The 17,955-nt window shown below is 42.3% G+C and overlaps 1 protein-coding gene across 1 annotated transcript in view; it reads left to right on the top strand.

Annotated features, from left to right (window-relative positions):
• Positions 1 to 9,749: 9,749 nt before the first annotated feature.
• LOC311044664 (low-density lipoprotein receptor-related protein 8-like) overlaps positions 9,750 to 17,955 on the top strand; it is a gene marked incomplete at its 3' end in the record, with an annotated part of 99,405 nt that continues 91,199 nt past the window's right edge. The window contains exons 1-2 of the mRNA XM_084056375.1: positions 9,750 to 9,877; positions 11,448 to 11,567. Of these exons, the coding sequence (XP_083912501.1) occupies positions 9,811 to 9,877; positions 11,448 to 11,567 (187 nt within the window). The 5' untranslated portion in view covers positions 9,750 to 9,810. The remainder of the gene's footprint in view (positions 9,878 to 11,447; positions 11,568 to 17,955) is intronic.

A 17,955-nucleotide genomic window follows, 5' to 3' on the forward strand; every position in this document is an offset into this window, starting at 1 on the left:
GGGCGCCTTGTCCACCACCACGCCCACTTGATGTTTGGAACAGGACATCTTGATTGATTTATTACCTTAACTTGCTGCTTTACTGTATAAGTATTTTTTGTTGATTTTATAGCTGGCTTTGTGTTTGATAAAATAAACGTGCGTGGTGCGTCGTCTCCAAATGATGTCTGGTCAAGAGGAACTTCAGTCCAAAAAGGCCACCATTTAAACCTCCTCAGTCGCAACATTGTATCGATTTGAGGCGTGGGAAAGTTGATAAACACGGTTCCCAGGAGCACCCCATGACACCTGCTTAATTGGCGCGTGTGGGTGTGTGTGCGGGTGTGCATGCGTGCGCGTGTGTGTCCGACTGCGCTTGCGTGCACGCGTGCCCTGACACGCGAATTTAGGGGATTTCCACTGGAGAGGTAACATCGCGTCACCAGTCTTTCCACCTACTGGAGAGGTGGGGTCATTTGAGGACAGGGTGATGAAACCACAGTCTATGGATGAAACACAGCACAGGTGAGGTTAGTTTGGAAAATTGCTTTAGCCATTATGTATTTTTAAATGCTTTCATAATTATGCTTTCGAAATCATCATTAGTACCATGTAAGTTTGAAATAAACACACGTTTTCATATATGTGCCATAAATTAATTAATAAAAAACAAAGAAACACTATAACATAAATAGGCTACTATACATTATGTATTTATTTATTTATTTATTTGTGTTTTTATTTCTTTACTTAAAGGTAGGGTAAGTGGTTTTCTTAAAATAAGTGTTAAATAGCTCTATATTCAGATTGCTATAGAGTGTTTGTTCAAGTAACAGTAGTCTTCATGTCTCTCCAGCTCTTTATTAAACAGAAAATGCATATTCAGGTCGGGATATAAATGTTATCCAATCAGGATAGAGAACTCAATCAGGATACAGATTAAACAAGTGAAATTGGAAGTGATGACACAAATAAATGAGCAGACAAAATTGGAACTGGATCACTATCAAAATGAAGCTGATAAATGGGTACTCTCTCCTCTCCTGATTGGCTGAAATTGTGTCACCTACCTGAAAATGTATTTTCTGTTTATTAAAGAGCTAGAGAGACAGGGAGACCCCTGTGACTGAACAAACTCTTTCAGTGGGGTCAGTAACAGGGGGTCTCCCCATCTCTCCAGCTCTTTAATAAATAGAAAATACATTTTCAAGCAGGTGACAAAATGTCAGCCAATCAGGAAAGAGTACCCATTTATCAGTCAGTTTCATTTTTATAGTGTTCCTGTTCCAGTTCCAATTTTGTCTGCTCATTTCTTTGTGTCATCACTTCCAAATTGGTATCCTGACCTGAAAATGCATTTTCTGTTTAATAAAGACCTGGAGAGACGTGGAGACTCCTGTTACTGAACAAACACTCTATAGCAATAAGTATAATAAAGAGCTTTTTAACATTATTTTAATCAAAGAAAATCACTTTAATTGTCTGTATTTATCTATTTTGTCCTCAATATTTTCACAGCAGACATTTGACATGCCATAAGGGAAAACACAGCTGATGTCAATGTGTGTGTGTGTGTGTGTGTGTGTGTGTGTGTGTGTGTGTGTGTGTGTGTGTGTGTGTGTGTGTGTGGTGTGTGTGTGTGTGTGTGTGTGTGTGTGTGTGTGTGTGTGTGTGTGTGTGTGTGTGTGTGTGTGTGTGTGTGTGTGCGCGCGCGTGCGTGTGCGTGTGTGCGTGTGTGTTGGGGGGGTGATTATCCAGAATAAAAGATAAATATAAAAAATAGTTTGATTTTCAGCATAAGTCAAATCTAATCAAATCTAAATTCTGCTTTCACTAAAACAGTCATAAAAGCCCTACTGGGGGCTATTATGTTGGAAAATGTGTCAGCCCTGGGTAGAGCTAAAAAAAAGAAAGATTAAAAGATGTGGATGGGTTATTAATATTGCAACACATTTTACCCATAATTCTGACAAAAATCCTCTGAATTATCTCACCATCCATAATAAACATTTTATGAACAGCTGCTACCAAGTAACGAAATTCAAGTTTCTATCTTCCCGAGCACAAAATGGAGCTCATTACCAAGGTTGGCAGTGATTCCATATCCAATGACTCATGTAATTAAATAAGCAAGAAGATCACAGGTGCCCCTTGTGTGCTGTGTTTGTGTATGAGTGTATGTGCAAGTCTGTTGTGTATGAAAGTGAGACAGAAAACACGAGAGGGAGAGAGGAAGGCCTTGATTTATGATTGTGTCTGTCAGATGTCATTTGCCCATCTGGTTGACTACGCATAAGTGTGTAAAGCTCCACTATGTGTGTGCGTGTGTGTATGCGACTGTGCGCATGTGTGCACACGTATGGGCTCACATAAGCATTCTGTGAAGAGGTACTACCAATACTATCCTGTCTTCATCTGACAAAACCACTCACTGCTATCCACATTGAAGGGGTAGAGTCACCTGTTTCGGTCACACAGCATTGATCCCCATAATGGTTTATTAGTCCAGGGGCCAAGTCCAACACAACACTGTTATTTTCACAAATTGGTACCACCTGAGGTGGCCGTAAAGTTTTTGTATTTTTGTATTCCTACATGTCTCTAGTTTATATTTTGGTATGATACATCTTCCAATTCAGTAGCTTAATGGCAGTTATCACTACCTACAGGCTAATGTATCCGGTAGGAGACACAAAGTAGAATCTTTGTGTCTCCTACCGGAAATACACCCGGGCATCAAATTATTGCGACAAAAAAACAAATATATCCATGTATTCAAGGCTTCATGGGGTGTGCAATTGATAACTTCTCAGATTTTTGGTGTTTGCAAAAAGACTGCTTTCCATAAGCTTGTAAAAGTTGACCCTCCTTCGGTCTAGTGCGGTCATAGCTGAATGGGTAGAGAGTCCCCCTGGGAAACGTAAAGGAGGAGTTCACCCAAAAAATGATTTATTTTCTATCAATTGCACACCCCATGAAGCCTTGAATACATGGATATATTTGTTTTTTTGTCGCAATAATTTGATGCCCGGGTGTATTTCCGGTAGGAGACACAAAGATTCTACTTTGTGTCTCCTACCGGATACATTAGCCGGTTTAGAGTGATTACTGTCATTAAGCTACTCAATTGGAAGATGTATCATACCAAAATATAAACTAGAGTAGGAATACGAAAATACCAAAAATGTACGGCCACCTTAGGTGGTACCAAAATCTGGCTTGGCCCCAGGACTATATTGCACTGACATGGTGCAGGTTATTGACTAGCAGCGCCCAGTCATTTTTCTGTAGGCCTGTGAGTGGAACACCACCAAAGCCTTTATACTGTTCGCTTTAACCACTTTCAATGTGGCATTCCTGATTTGGGCATATCCTTTACAGGCGGAAATTGTCAAAAAATGTGAAAATAGCTGATGTAACTCCCAACGTTATACCGCTACAGTGTCAACGGTGTAATCTGTACAATAACCACACCCTACAGTGTTACTAAGAAAGAAACACCGGTGACATTACGATGCAGCCACCGTGCTAGAATGTCAGAGATGATGGGACAGTAGTGTACACTCTGCTAAATATTCTTGGCTCCCACAGAACACACTGAACCTTAATTCCATTTTGGGAGCACTCCCAAAGCCTTATTGATCCAGATGTTTTAGAGCTGTTCCCAGCAGGAGGTGTCCTAAATCCATGCCACCTTTCCGCCTCACTCGTGACCTCATCCCAGCCACCATGATATTATCTGACTCTTATACTGTATGTTCTTGTCAAGGACAGTAATGCAGTGATTCTCAACCTTTTTAAGACCCCAATCTACACTGTAAAATACTCTGTGTTTAAGTTGTTTTAAGTGTACAAATGGAATCAAATGGACCCGTATAAGAGTCTATTTGGTTCCATTTGATCGCTTTCAGAGTTACAGACCCATAAGGTACACAACTGGTTCCTAACTATCAATTATTTATCAACTGTCAAGGACCGCTAAGGGCCCGGACCCCACGTTAGGAACCAGTAATAGACAGTATATTGAACTCTCCTTGTACATACAGCGTAGGCCTATTGTCATGCCCAATAATCTTTCAAATACACAGCAAGGTTAGGTCATTATATCCCATCACCTTCTCAGCCACTGCCATAATTGTTAGCTGTTTATGGTTTATATTGGATTATACTGATGTGTGAAAGCCTCTTAAAGGGGAATTTTGGACCACGGTTTTCTTACCTTTTCTATGATGTTATGATATCCTAGGATTAATGGTACAGTAGAAAAACTTCATCCTGGGTCTAAGATTTCAATCGCGTCTAGCGAGACTTCCGGTGGGGCGCATTCAAGACAATCACATTGACAGTGTTCTGTCACTATGAACATCAGATCTAAAAAAAAGAAGAAGAAAAAAAGCTATCTAGTGCAAAGCCTATAGGCGCACGTTGGAATGGAGTTATGACATTTTTCTACTGTACCATTCATCCTAGGATATCATGACATCATAGAAAAGGTAAGAAAACCGTGGTCCAAAATGACCCTTTAACCGTTTTTTGTTTCTTTTGTGACTTGCAGCTCATAAAATATAACTAATTTCCTGAAAGTTTGACATTATGATTCTTCACCGTCAAACATGGTATTGTCAGCTATTATAAAAGCCTGTATGCAAAGGTGTGTTAAAACAAAATACCCTCCCAACTGGGACTTTGTCTTCTTATTAGTATAACTTTATGTTTATCTTCATTATTGTTATTATGTTTTGTCAGCACAGTATTGAGGACCTTGCAATCACATTTTGCTGCTGGTACCTGTATGAGTAGTGACAAATAAACCTTCTTGATTCTTGATAAACACTAACTGAATTGCAATTAGCCTTTCAGTGTAGCTGTGCTTAAATCACACGCATGGATTTGAACTTTTAATGAAAGTCTCTTCAAAGACTCTTTGAATTAAGCTTTCCCTGCTGAATACACTGCAATTTATATAAATTCTGTCGAACCATTTTGCAGAATCTGCCCTTAAGGAATTCTGCATTGCCTCCATTGGTTGGAAAAAAAAACCTCTCTCTCTCTCTCTCTCTCTCTCTCTCTCTCTCTCTCTCTCTCTCTCTCTCTCTCTCTCTCTCTCTCTCTCTCTCTCTCTCTCTCTCTCTCCCTCTCTCTGTCTCCCTCTATCTCTCTGTCTCTCTCTTGTGTGCAGATGTGCTTTTTCTGCTGCTTAATCCTCTGTGTGCTAAAAGCATTTTCATTTTGTCATGATTCACTCTTCACAGCAAATTGACTGCAAACTCAATTTAGCTTGTGTTATCTCCCAGATTGATGAGATTCAATTTTGATCCAGTTAATTTCTTTCATTACCTACAGCTCCAAAGGGATTTGATTGCATGCCATGCACGACGTTGCAATCCATTTTAAAGTGTTTTTTAACTTGGAATCCCCAGTACAAACATGGAGGTATTTTTCTGTACACACGGATATCCTCCACCTAATGTTAATTTAACTCTGATCCCTTTTTACATTCTAAATGTTAAATGACTTTCTGGATTTTGCTGTGTATCACTCTGATCAACTATTTATGTATTATGCAAAACAAAGCATGTTGTGGTAAGGGGCTGGTGTCTCTCATAGGTGGATAACAATTAGGACACAGCATTTTTATATATCTATAGATGACCATTTACTTTGCCATTAGCCCAACAGAGACTAAATTAGAAAGCTGCACATACGTAAGTGGAGCACATATCTTCACCAGGCCAGGTGGCATACCCATGGCTGTGTATATAAGTCATGGGTGCAGCCATCAGGACCCAAGGAAGCTGCGGGGGAAATTTCTATGACATTGACTTGACATATGACTTTTCGTGGTCAGAAGTGAAAGCGCTTTTGGAGATGTGCAGTTCCGATTTGGGTTGATTATATGTTGTGCTATGATATTGATGTTGATTAGAATTTATATCGGCCCCTCCCACTTATTTTGGAAGTCGCTTACAGGCAAACAGTATGGAATATCAAAAAGCAGTTTGATGCTTATTGTCACACTCCAGAGACCATGTATACCTAATTGTGAGACGATTGTGATGCTACGACACGTTGTGAGCTTGTAGATTGGCTGTTTTTCATGCAACACTGCCGCACAATGAAGTATAAATCATGCTTAAATTGAGGTCAGAGGGGATTAACTTCAGCATCAGTTTATCCATTACAATGACTGATTAGACTGTCAGCGATGGTATGGCCTATTTGACTGACAGCACTGTTGGGTCTGGCGGAAAGCCACCGGGTCCTGTAAATACCACTGTTGCAACAGCATCGCAGTGTGGTTAATGATAGAGATACGAGGGCCACACAGCCACCGGGAAACTCTGGTATCCACTTCACTTTAACCATTTGCATATAGACAAGTGTAACTTTGCATAATTGTAGCAGTTGTTATATACTGTGTGTGTGTGTGTGTGTGTGTGTGTGTGTGTGTGTGTGTGTGTGTGTGTGTGTGTGTGTGTGTGTGTGTGTGTGTGTGTGTGTGTGTGTGAAGGCCCGGATTAATGTACAGGCTCATGGTCTCATTGGGCTCATTCAGCCTGGGGCCCAAAGCTCCAGTGGGCCCTGGCACAAAACCCCTGGCAGCGCCAACCAACTATGCCCCCCCCCCCCCCCCCCCCACTGAATCACGGCACAGAAAGTAATATGGTCCCGTGCCTCATGCCTCTGTACTTGACTCACCCGCTGGTCTGCTCATGCGTCTGCAGCTAAATCTGTATGCATTAATTATCATACAACATACTGACACTCCATTGAGGACGATACACAAGGTAATTCGGCTTCAGCGTCATAAAATGCAGTGTTTGGAGACGGCAATTGGTTGGTACCCTTTGCTTCCGTTAATCCTGCACTGAGCGTGGTCCAAGTGCGGGTCCCTGAAAATCGGGCCCTGTGTGTGTATGTGTGTTATGATAAATGTTTTAAAATGGTAAATGTTAACAGTGATGCTGCTATCCCACTGTAGCTCTCACGATTAAAGGTCACTGTGTTTTCACTGTCAACATGAGCAGTATATAACTCCATTTTAAAAATGTATCTCTTGGTCTGAACCATTATGTTTAAACCAGTTCTTCCGATGATATCAGAGGGAGTTAGTCTCGCAGTAGGCAGACGGTTAGATATCTAACCTTTTTTTTCTCACTCCTGCATTTATATGAGCAATTTTGAAACAGGTGATACCCTATACTGTTTATATAAATTCATCATCTCATGAGCCTCAAGGCCTCGTGCTTTAAAGCAAGGCTTGTCTTGCTTTCATGTGATGTAAAAGGTAATGCATAATGTACATTTTAAAACCATTGATCTTTATTCACCACCCCAGCCTATCCTCAGTTCAAACACATGCTGTTGGAGTGCCCTTGAGCATGGCACTATTGAGGGGCTCCATGATCCACCATTGCTGTAGAAAATTGGTCCATTGGAGTGAACAGATTTGTCACCACGCTCTCTTTACATCACAGTGAGCCAAATAAGAACCAGATCACCACGCTAAATCCTGCTTTATACTTGGTTGCACATTGTGTCTCCCACACACTGGAAATAGCCGATCTACAAGCTCACAACACGTTACGCTGCGTGGGGGGCTGTAACTGCCCCCCCCCCCCCCCCCCCCCCCCCCCCCATGATGCCTGGGTAGCAGCCTTCAGTGTCAGCTTAATTTCTCTGAAGCATATACACTTCATTATTGCATCTTATTTTCTTCAGCCGTCCAAAGTGAACGATTGGGACAGGAAGCCACAGTTGCACAAAATTGCCTAACCTCCTGACCCCCTTTCTATTTGCTGCTGCCAGGCTTTGACTCTATTAACTGTCTGTGAAGCCAAATTGATCCACTGACTGCCTGGGTGGGTGTGATATAGCTACCAGTGTTGTTTTAATGGCCCCTGTCTTCTTCTCAACATTCAGTCTCTCTCTCTCTCTCTCTCTCTCTCTCTCTCTCTCTCTCTCTCTCTCTCTCTCTCAAACTAGCTAGAAAATGATTAACCATTATGTAATGTTTGTCATAATTCGTTTAATTGTAGTGCCCTTGACTGCTAGTGGCTGAAGAAATTCTTATTAGATTTTTTATTTGATGACCTTATTAATCCCTTAGGGGTACATCAGTTTGGTTATGATGAGTGGGGGCGGTGGCCTAGTGGTTAGAGGGGCGGCCTTGATACCGGAAGGTCCCTAGTTCGATTCCCCAATTCATCACATCGATCATGAATCACCGCTGAATAGCCCTTGAGCAAGGCTTCCATGCAGGGTCCGGCTGGAAACAAGCTTCGTGCTTAGTCCGACACCCTGGGTAAACAACAAACTTTGCTTTGCTTTGCTTTGGGGGGGGGGGGGGGGGGGGGCTAAGTGTCTTGGTCAGGGATACTTCCACACATAGACTGGGGCTGGGAGGGCAACAGACCTTCTAGCAGACACTAGACACCCACTAAACTACGTACGGCCGCCCACAGCACTGTTTATGTTTTATTGTGCTTATTTCTTATGTGTTTGTTGGGATGAATGTGGTTCATGTGCTATTTGTTGAGTTTTGGAGTGTTGGAGTAGTTGTGTTGTTGGCCCCCTTCTTCAGTTCATCATGTGAGTGAGAATTGGTTTGGCATTTGGTGTTTCAAATAAAAGAAAGAAGAAGTCATTGTAATGACTTCTTCTTTGGGTCGGTCATTATTACAATATTTTTAGTATCTGTACTTTACTTAAGTAATTGTTTTTTGTGGAAACGAATATTGCACTTTTCTTTTGACTCTTTTGTCTCATTTCTAGGAAGGGGGAAAACATACATTGTGAATTAAGCACTTAAGCCCAAAGAGTCACTCCAGTACTCAAGCACAAATTCGACTGAGCAACTTGAGTAATATTTGACCAGGAGTTGCCTACACTCTTGGTCAAATATACCCTAGTTTTTACACTGCTGGATAAAACGCAGGTGCTAGGCTATGGTTGTACTTGTGTGCTGTGCTCCTCCAATATTTCATCCAAGTGCATTTGTATAATGATGAAATGAAAATCCTCATTTATGCACATAAGCTTGACAAATGGGGCTTCTGCAGAGTAGAATAGAACAGCAGGATGAACAGATGAAAATATAGACTTTCTTATAGTAGGCTAATCCTCATCTTGGCACAATCCCCGCCCTCCAGTTCCACGCCGTCATCACCATCACCGGTTCAATTCCAGCGTTGCCATGTCCACTCATTATAAGCGACTTTGGGCTTGTTTTTCTGTAAAGTTGCTTGAAAATATCTGTAGTTGCGGGTTGTGTTTTTTTTGGGGGGGCTTGTTTCTAAACTGTAGTTGCTTTGTTGCGCTTGTTTCCTAATGTTGTTTAAACAACCAGTGATTCTCAAACATTTTCAAGTCAAGGACCCCCAGTCCCCACATTAATATGTATGTATTTGTCTGAGGACCCTCATCTGAAAATATTTTATGCCAGGGAGTGGCATAACATAATAATTTGGAATAATAATAATTCCAAATAAATAAAAAAAAGTCTTCCAAGATAGTAAGAATAGCAGATCTACAAGCTCACAACGCGTCGATCGGCTATTTTCAAATAGCCAAGCCAATGTATATGTTTAAAGCTTAAAGGGCGAAGGGCTCGCTTTTTTTGGGCTTGTTTTCATAGACCTGGTTGCTTATTACTCTCACACAACCTGGCAACACTGATTCTTCGCTGCTGAGGCAGAGGGTCTGGTCGGAAGCAGCAGCAGTACCACCGTCGCATCGCTAGAGGAACGGCTGGCCGTGTGTGTGTGGGTCTCTGACTGGCTTTTGTTTGTGGATGTTGGATGAACACAGACAGCATCACCTCCTCCAGAAATGTGGACGGATATAAGGAAATTACTACTTTTTCATTTGTTAGTCCTGAAGCTCCATTCGTCGGACGGTGAGTTCGATTTGTTTGTGTTTCTTGTTCTGTAGCTAAAAAACACCAGATAAATGTATGTTTTGTTGCTAAATTCGCTGCTTCCTCTGTGCGGTGAGGAGGCTGGAGAGAAGCGCTCCTCCTGGCACACACACACACACACACACACACACACACACACACACACACACACGCACACACTGTATGCTAGGATATCATCTTCTACCGACACACACACACACACACACACACACACACACACACACACACACACACACACACACATTTCTAACCTATTCATCATTTAAACTATGCATTTTGAATGGACAGTAGTATAGTTAAGTTGAGTAAGTGTAGAATTCAGTGTAAGGTCCATTACAGGGGGGATGCCATCGTGTCATCATCATGCATGTGGCTGACTCTGCGAGCATCCTAGCTCTGAGTCTGGTGGTCCATAGCGTTAGAAGGAGTTCTCCTTAATTACTTTCAGCCGTTGCCCGCACACCACCGGTAGCGCAGCCTCTCGTCTCTAGTAAAAAATAAAAAATACACTTTCGCTATTCACCAAAACAAAGACGGATTTAAGATGATGAAACCCTACTTTCCTTAGTGGGAACACTCGGAGCCACCCACCTCACATCTAAAATACACTTTATGGCCAGAAAAGAAAACATTTCACCGGAAGGAAAACATTTTTTAGTTACTCCACTGCGCCCCCTAAAGATCTGGTCAATCGAATTTTTCTATTGACCAGATTTTTCCTTCCGGTTAAATATTTTCTTTTCTGGCCAAAAAGTGTATTTTAGACGTGAGATGGGGGGGCTCCGAGTGTCCCCACTAAGGAAAGTAGGCTTTCAACATCTTAAACCCGTCTTTGTTTTGGTGAGTAGCGAAAGTGTATTTTTTATTTTTTACTAAAGACGAGAGGCTGCGCAGCCTGCGCTACCGGCGGTGTGCGGGCAACGGCTCGAAAGTACCATAGCGTTAAGGAGAACTCGTTCTAGGGACCAGAACCACGAGCACGGAGCATCCATGCTGCAACAGAGGAGGTAGTTATTGTTGCATATAGTGCCTACATTAAATCGAATTATGGACATTGTATAGATAAGTAGCCTACATAGCCTACGTTGGTTCTAAGAACAAGAAGAAAAGCATGACAGAATCATTGTAATTGCCCAGAAAAGTAGACCATTAATGTGTAGTAGAAGGCAGGGACGTGCTGGGCCCCTAATTCAGCCCGGGAATCTCAGATAGAGAGGCCCGTAAAGTGCGCGGCCAACGGCCCCGCACCGGAATTTTTTTAAACGGCTGGCCGGCCGGTACTTCATTTCGGCCGTTTTTTTTAAAAGGAAGAGGCCTTTTTTTCTGGAATGGAGAGGCCTTTCTGGAATTGTCCCAAATTTCCCAGTGGCCAGCACGTCCCTGGTAGAAGGAAAACAACGAGCCATGCAGTGAGGCTCTCAACGCCCCCGCCTTAATTGACTGCTGAATATCAATTAGGCATTCATTCATTCATTCATTTGCAAATGACAGCTGGACGCGCTGGTTGTTGTGGCTGAGCCGTTTGGTTTTCCCTTTCTTTCCTCTGCAGCAACGACAGAGGAGTGCGAGGATGGACAGTTTCAGTGCAATAACAAACGGTGTATACCGACCATCTGGAGGTGTGACGACGATGACGACTGTTCGGACAACAGTGACGAGGAAAACTGTCGTAAGTGTTACAGCAGGGCACAGGGTCTTCAACAGGGGGTCCGGGACCCCTAGGGGGGTCCTCAAAGTTATTACAGGGGGGTATCAAATCTTTGTGTGATAGGATTTTTTTTTACATTAACCACTTGAACCCCAGCATCCCTATTCTGAGGTGAACTGTAGCCAAAAATAAATAGCAGATCTACAAGCTCACAACTCATGTGAACTTGTAGATCTGCTATTTTCGGCAAAGGGGTTTGGTGTTGAGGGGAAAAAGAGCATCTATGGAATCTATGAAAAAGTTTAATATGAAACACAATTTTACAATATGTAGTGAGGATCCCTGCTTCATCTCTCTCAGCTAGGGGGTCCTTGGCCCGAAAAACGTTGAAGACCCCTTTGTTAAAGGAAACGAATCACTCTTTTCCTCAATAACAAGCATCTTGGGGCTTATGTACTGTATCTGGATGAAGGAACCACACTGGGTTACTCCACGTTGTGTAGAAAAGAAAAATAGACACAGAATAATAACATTCACATGTTTCACATGTCATTATTTATGTAGACACTACAGTCATATGAAAATATTAAAAGAATTAGCAGCATGTAAAAAAAATAACAATTATGCAATGTCATTAACAGACAGACATGACCTGAAGATGCTCCATTTACAGTAAGCTTTATAGATTCACTGTGTGGGCATAGAAATAGAATATTTATCAGAGCTTCCATGCAGATCCGAAAATAGCTTAATTTTACTGTAGCTTTAACTGTTATGAACCAGAAAATGTACGCATTTCCCCGTAAAATGCCCTAGGGTACACAAATAGCCTCTTTGCTGTGTCTCTTTTAGCAGTGTTGTGCTTGTATTGTTTCTGTCCTCACTGCACATTTGATATGCAGAGGCGTTATTTTGTTTTGACAAATGCACACAGGGTTTTCAAGGCAAGTTATGGAGCACAGGTGCAGATCCACCTCACATGCCTGAGAGAGTGAACTAGGGATGAACTAGGGATGTAGGTTCAGGTTGGTTGATTCCAGGGCCACACCGTGGGCTGGTGATTCAATGCCGGGCCGCTCCTAGCGTGTTCATTTTGTTGCTTCTTGTACTATTTTGGGACTGTATGGGTAATCAATGCACTTCACATATGGTATGGGAACACACACACACACACACACACACACACACACACACACACACACACACACACACACACACACACACACACACACACACACACACACACACACATACACACATACATACATACATACATACATACACACACACACACATGCATACACACATGCATGCATATCCTATGTTCGGGGTGTAAAAAAAATCAATAAAGCAAGAATCGAAATACCTTAAATAATACAAATGGCATAACGTAGTACAGCTAGTACAGTTTCCTCACCTGCGAAAAGCCACCAGGATTGGTATTGTCTTATTTCTTGGCCAGTATGATGAAGTTGAAACAAATCGTGATCTTAAAATTGAAAGTCAAATCAAATTGTGGATTTTGAGAATCATTGTGGGGGTCCTCGACATGTTGAGAATCACTGGTGTACAAGGTCCAACACACGGCAGTTTGACAGGGATGTGTGTCTGCCTGGTTGTGCACAGACTGCACACAGATCTCTTGTTGAGAGCCAGTAGCTTGTATTCCAGAAGAATGCTCTGACTGAAACCAATGAGGTTAAGCCAGTACTGAACAAGCGTTGTTCATTTGCCATGTTGGCTATGTTCTTTTGTCTCAGTTGATTGTGCCACAGGAGGAATTCCCGTGCCCCCCCCCCAAATTCAATGGAGAAGTGGTGCCATGTTCTATTTGGTTCCTCAGGCTATATAGCGTTCATTTATGAAGAAAAAAAACATAAAAATATGTCGATACAAGGTTGTCTGCCCGACCTCGACGATATAAATCCTACGATACATGGCCACGGTGCAAACCGTTTGTAGAATTGTGTGTGCCAGTGAGGATGTAGTCTGCCGCTCTGGAGCACCAGCAGGCCTGTCTTCAGGCCTTTGGGGGAAAGCGGGTCATTTGGAGCATCTTTCTTTCTGAAACATTCATGTGGAACCAGATACACACGCACATGTGAAACGATCCGAAATCTTGTTTGGTTGTCAAGAGTTTTTACTGCCATTGTTTTGTGAGACACACACGCACGCGCGTGTGTGTCTGAGTCTCTTCTGATTGCATTTAAGATCCGAGTGAAAGCATATTTGCGCTCAAAGGCTTTAAAGCCGAGACTGCCATTTGACGATTACAACAGGCCCATGATACGTTCATCATGCTGTTAGAGGGTCAGCCAGCACCCCCTGTCCATTTCTTCCATATGTGTGTGTGTGTGTGTGTGTGTGTGTGTGTGTGTGTGTGTGTGTGTGTGTGTGTGTGTGTGTGTGTGTGTGTGTGTGTGTGTGTGTGTGTGTGTGGGTGGGTGGGTGGGTGGGTGGGTGGGTGGGTGGGTGGTGCACGCGAGCATGTAAGCAGGTTGATATAGTTAATTTGCTTCATCTCTAGCAGGCAAAGGCACCCTCCTAACACCTAGGCCAATATCACAGGGCTCAAGCCTGAGCTGTGATTGTCTACTTTTGTTACATGACACTGAGTCTTTCCCCATGTTGGGTTTATGGAGCCTTTCAGCACAGTAGGTCGTTCAGGTTGTGTTAAAATCATGTGTTCTATTCAAATGATTTCTCAGCGTTTTGTTCACTGAGCTTTAATATAAGGCAACATACATAGGAGGCATTGGCCGGCGGTTTTGGAGTGGTTTCTTTCCTTGTTCTGTAGTCATTTTCCTAGATTACGGCAGCTATCACATTTCAATATTTCTGTGGTTGTTGTTTTCATCACATCACAGATCACACAGGGGCTGTTCTGTTAGTCCTGCCTCTGAAATCGCTAAAGAAATCCACACAATATCCTGACAAGTAGGGCTCCGCAAAAATGATATTGCAAATGTGTTTATTTTCTTTATATTGTGATTGTGATTTAAACATTTGTTTGTCCAGCGCTGATGAGTACCAGACTAATGCACTATTTTAGAGTATAAAAGAGTAACCTATAATCTGACTATGGTACGTATATTTTGGGTTTCTCTAATAACACAATATTAATTTGATATATTGTTCAGCCCCTTGATCAGTCAGAAGGTCTAACCCACCTGATCTTTGAGATCTTTGAGAACAGGTTCTTGTAGTTGAAAACCATCACAACAGGTTTTAATCTCCATAATGTTGTTATTGTATGTGCACACCAATATCTATCTTGTTATGCACCCAGACCATCTCCCCTCCCCCTCGTTGTCCTCCTCCTGTCACCCCATCCCCCATTAGTCCACCCCCCCCCCTCGAGCGCCCCGCTATCCTTCCATGCGATATGTTCTACCATCCCCCCATCATCACATCTAGATTCCCTACTGACCCCGTTCACTTTATTCACACTCATACATGCATAATGACACTTGTAAGCATGCATGGACAGGACACTACATATATATGGACCACACACACGCACACGCATACACACACACACACACACACACACACACACACACACACACACACACACACACACACACACACACACACACACACACACACACACACACACGCACATGTGCGCACACACATGCATTGACTAACATACACTGGCTCAAACACAAAGATGCAAACATGCCACGGCTGCAATGACTCACACTGTTACTCTTCCCAGATGAATTAAATATTAATTCTTGTAGTTATAGTAGATTCCACTCTGTATATTTGCAGTTTTCCACCTGCATAAGATATCCAACTTGGCTTTTTAATAAGCGGGCTTCCTCTCATCTCTTTTGGATGAGAAGCAGCAAAGGAGCTCTTTCTTGTGTTGTGAAGTCAGATGTTGTGTCATCTCGTGCACAGAGATGCCTTATCTGGTGGTTATGGAACCATCTCTTTGGATGTCTGTCTGTCGTGAAGGATTCCTGCATTATTGTGGGATCGCTTTAGCGTTATTATTGTCTCCGCCAGGAGACTATGTTTTCGTTCTCGTCCTTCCGTGTGTCCACCAAGCTAACATTGGTCAAGCTTCACGTGACACGTGACAATATGTTGAAAGGGTGTGCTTTGATTGGCTAGCGAGACGCATGATGAAATAGAAACCTATAAATAGGTGTGTCACTTCAAAAGATCATTTATATCTTTTGAAGTGAGGTAAGACAGGATTAATCAGGAACAGTACTGGCGGAGACCTGTGCTCCGAGGAGCACATTTTCTAGTTATTATTCCGCCAGTTTTCGGATTGGTCAAGCTTCACGTGACATCACAATATGTAATATAAATAGGTAAGACAGAATTAATCAGGAACAGAACTTTCTAGTGTGATACTATCAACATTCTTAGCGATCCCACACTGTTTCTTCAGGAACAGTACTTTCTAGCTATCATTATTATCTTATATTCCTGCTGTCTGTCTTCTTCTCTGTCTTCTTCTCCAGATTTCATCAGTGACAATAGTCATTCACATTTGAATCTTTCACATTTGCAAGTGAAAGACTCTACATTGCCTACTAGTATATATCAAGCAAAACCTGCAACTTAAGTTAATAAATCCATGCTTTTCCTTTTGATGGCAGTTGGCTTTAAGCCTAATTAATATTCCGTTTGTATGATGGTATCCAAAAATAGCTTACCTATAGTAAAGTATACAGTATGTTTGCCGTGTGACACTATCAAACTAGAGTATAAATTAAGCAGTACATATGCACGGCCCTCCTTCTCACCCCCTGAGCAGCTAGGCTTCCAAAGCCTATGATTAATTGTGGCTTCCTCTGCATTGTCATAAACTCAATCCTGGCTGCGACGGAATCAATCGTCATATTCTTTATGCCTCAGGAAATGTCTGAGATAGAGCAGAGACACCCACACACCCTGTGGTAACAGGACCTTTGTATTAAGCATATTGCATGTCCTTAAATGGCAGCCATGAGAGATTGGTTGATCCTATGTGTTTAATAGTGATAAGTTTAAACTGCAGGTGTTTGGGTTTCTGTAGGCACTAGCGCTACCTGCTGAACCCCTTTTTAGGTTCTTTGGCATCACTAATGGCTTGTTCATAGAGTCTCACCTTAAAATGATCCCATAGTCAGATATTTTACATTTTTATGCGAAACCTTCCCTCCTTCTCATGTTTTATAAAGCAGAAGAGATATTCCTGTTGGATACACCATTGGTGAGAACAGCCACTGTGTTTGAATTTATATTGTTTTCTGAGACAGCCTAGTCAGATCCAGAGGCTAGTCTAATCCATTTGGTCTTCTCTTCTCTTCTCTTCTCTTCTCTTCTCTTCTCTTCTCTTCTCTTCTCTTCTCTTCTCTTCTCTTCTCTTCCTGTAAGCCCTGTACTCTATCTACTAGCAGATAAGCTGATAAGGGTGTTCAGATCCCCCCTCCCCCAATTATGAATAATTGGGTAAATAGTCATTTAATAAATAGTCATGATAAAATTATTATAGACTGCGCTAGTTACTCACAAATGTGTCTCCATGTAAGCGCTTCCAAACGGAATGTTTGGGGATTTTAGGATCCATGGTCCATGGTCGATCCATTGCAAAACAGAGGCTACTGTGTACAGGCTGTGTACTGGGAATGACCACACAACACAAGATGAGACATATTCATGTTGTGTGATTTTGTATTCCGTGCCTCATGGCAGAGTTTAGATTGCTAAATTAAATAAAATGTTTTCCCTCATTTAATCAAATGACGAACATCAGATGTGAGCATGCAAAGGACTCAAATGATGTGATTCAAATTAGTCCTTGTTGTCCTATTCTTCTCTTCTCTTCTCTTCTCTTCTCTTCTCTTCTCTTCTCTTCTCTTCTCTTCTCTTCTCTTCTCTTCTCTTCTCTTCCCATCTCTCTTCATAGTCCATGCTCAAGCCTAAGGGCCTAAAACCACACCAGGTCAGTTTGTGTTTTCTTCCGTGCTGCTGTCAGTGCACCCCACAACAGGTGCCTCAGTAACTGATAGCGTCTTTTTGGCCATCAGCTGCAAAATGCAGGGATTGGAGTGTTTGTGTGCAGGGCTATCAGCCACCCCCTAGCCTTTTCCTTTGTGTATCAAAGGATTCCTGTTTCCCTCTGTATTATCCAGCCCCCCCCCTCTATTCTCAGTATGCCCACATCCGACTAGGTGATGTTTTTATTTTGACAGTAGGAGCTGTCAAAAAGTTTGTCTGTCAAGCGTTGAAAAATAAAGACATAGGAGAGCCAGTGAAGCTGAATTACAACAGTCAAGGGCCCAGGTTTACTTTGTTCACCATTTGTGTTAATAATTATCACCATATTTCCATCCGTACAGAATATGGAAATCGAGTTGAGCCAGGCATCTTCTTGTCTGTCAGGCATGGGGTCTGCTTGCTT

Source organism: Gymnoscopelus microlampas (genome assembly GCF_963454915.1).
Source record: "Gymnoscopelus microlampas genome assembly, chromosome: 5".
Classification (NCBI taxonomy): domain Eukaryota; kingdom Metazoa; phylum Chordata; class Actinopteri; order Myctophiformes; family Myctophidae; genus Gymnoscopelus; species Gymnoscopelus microlampas.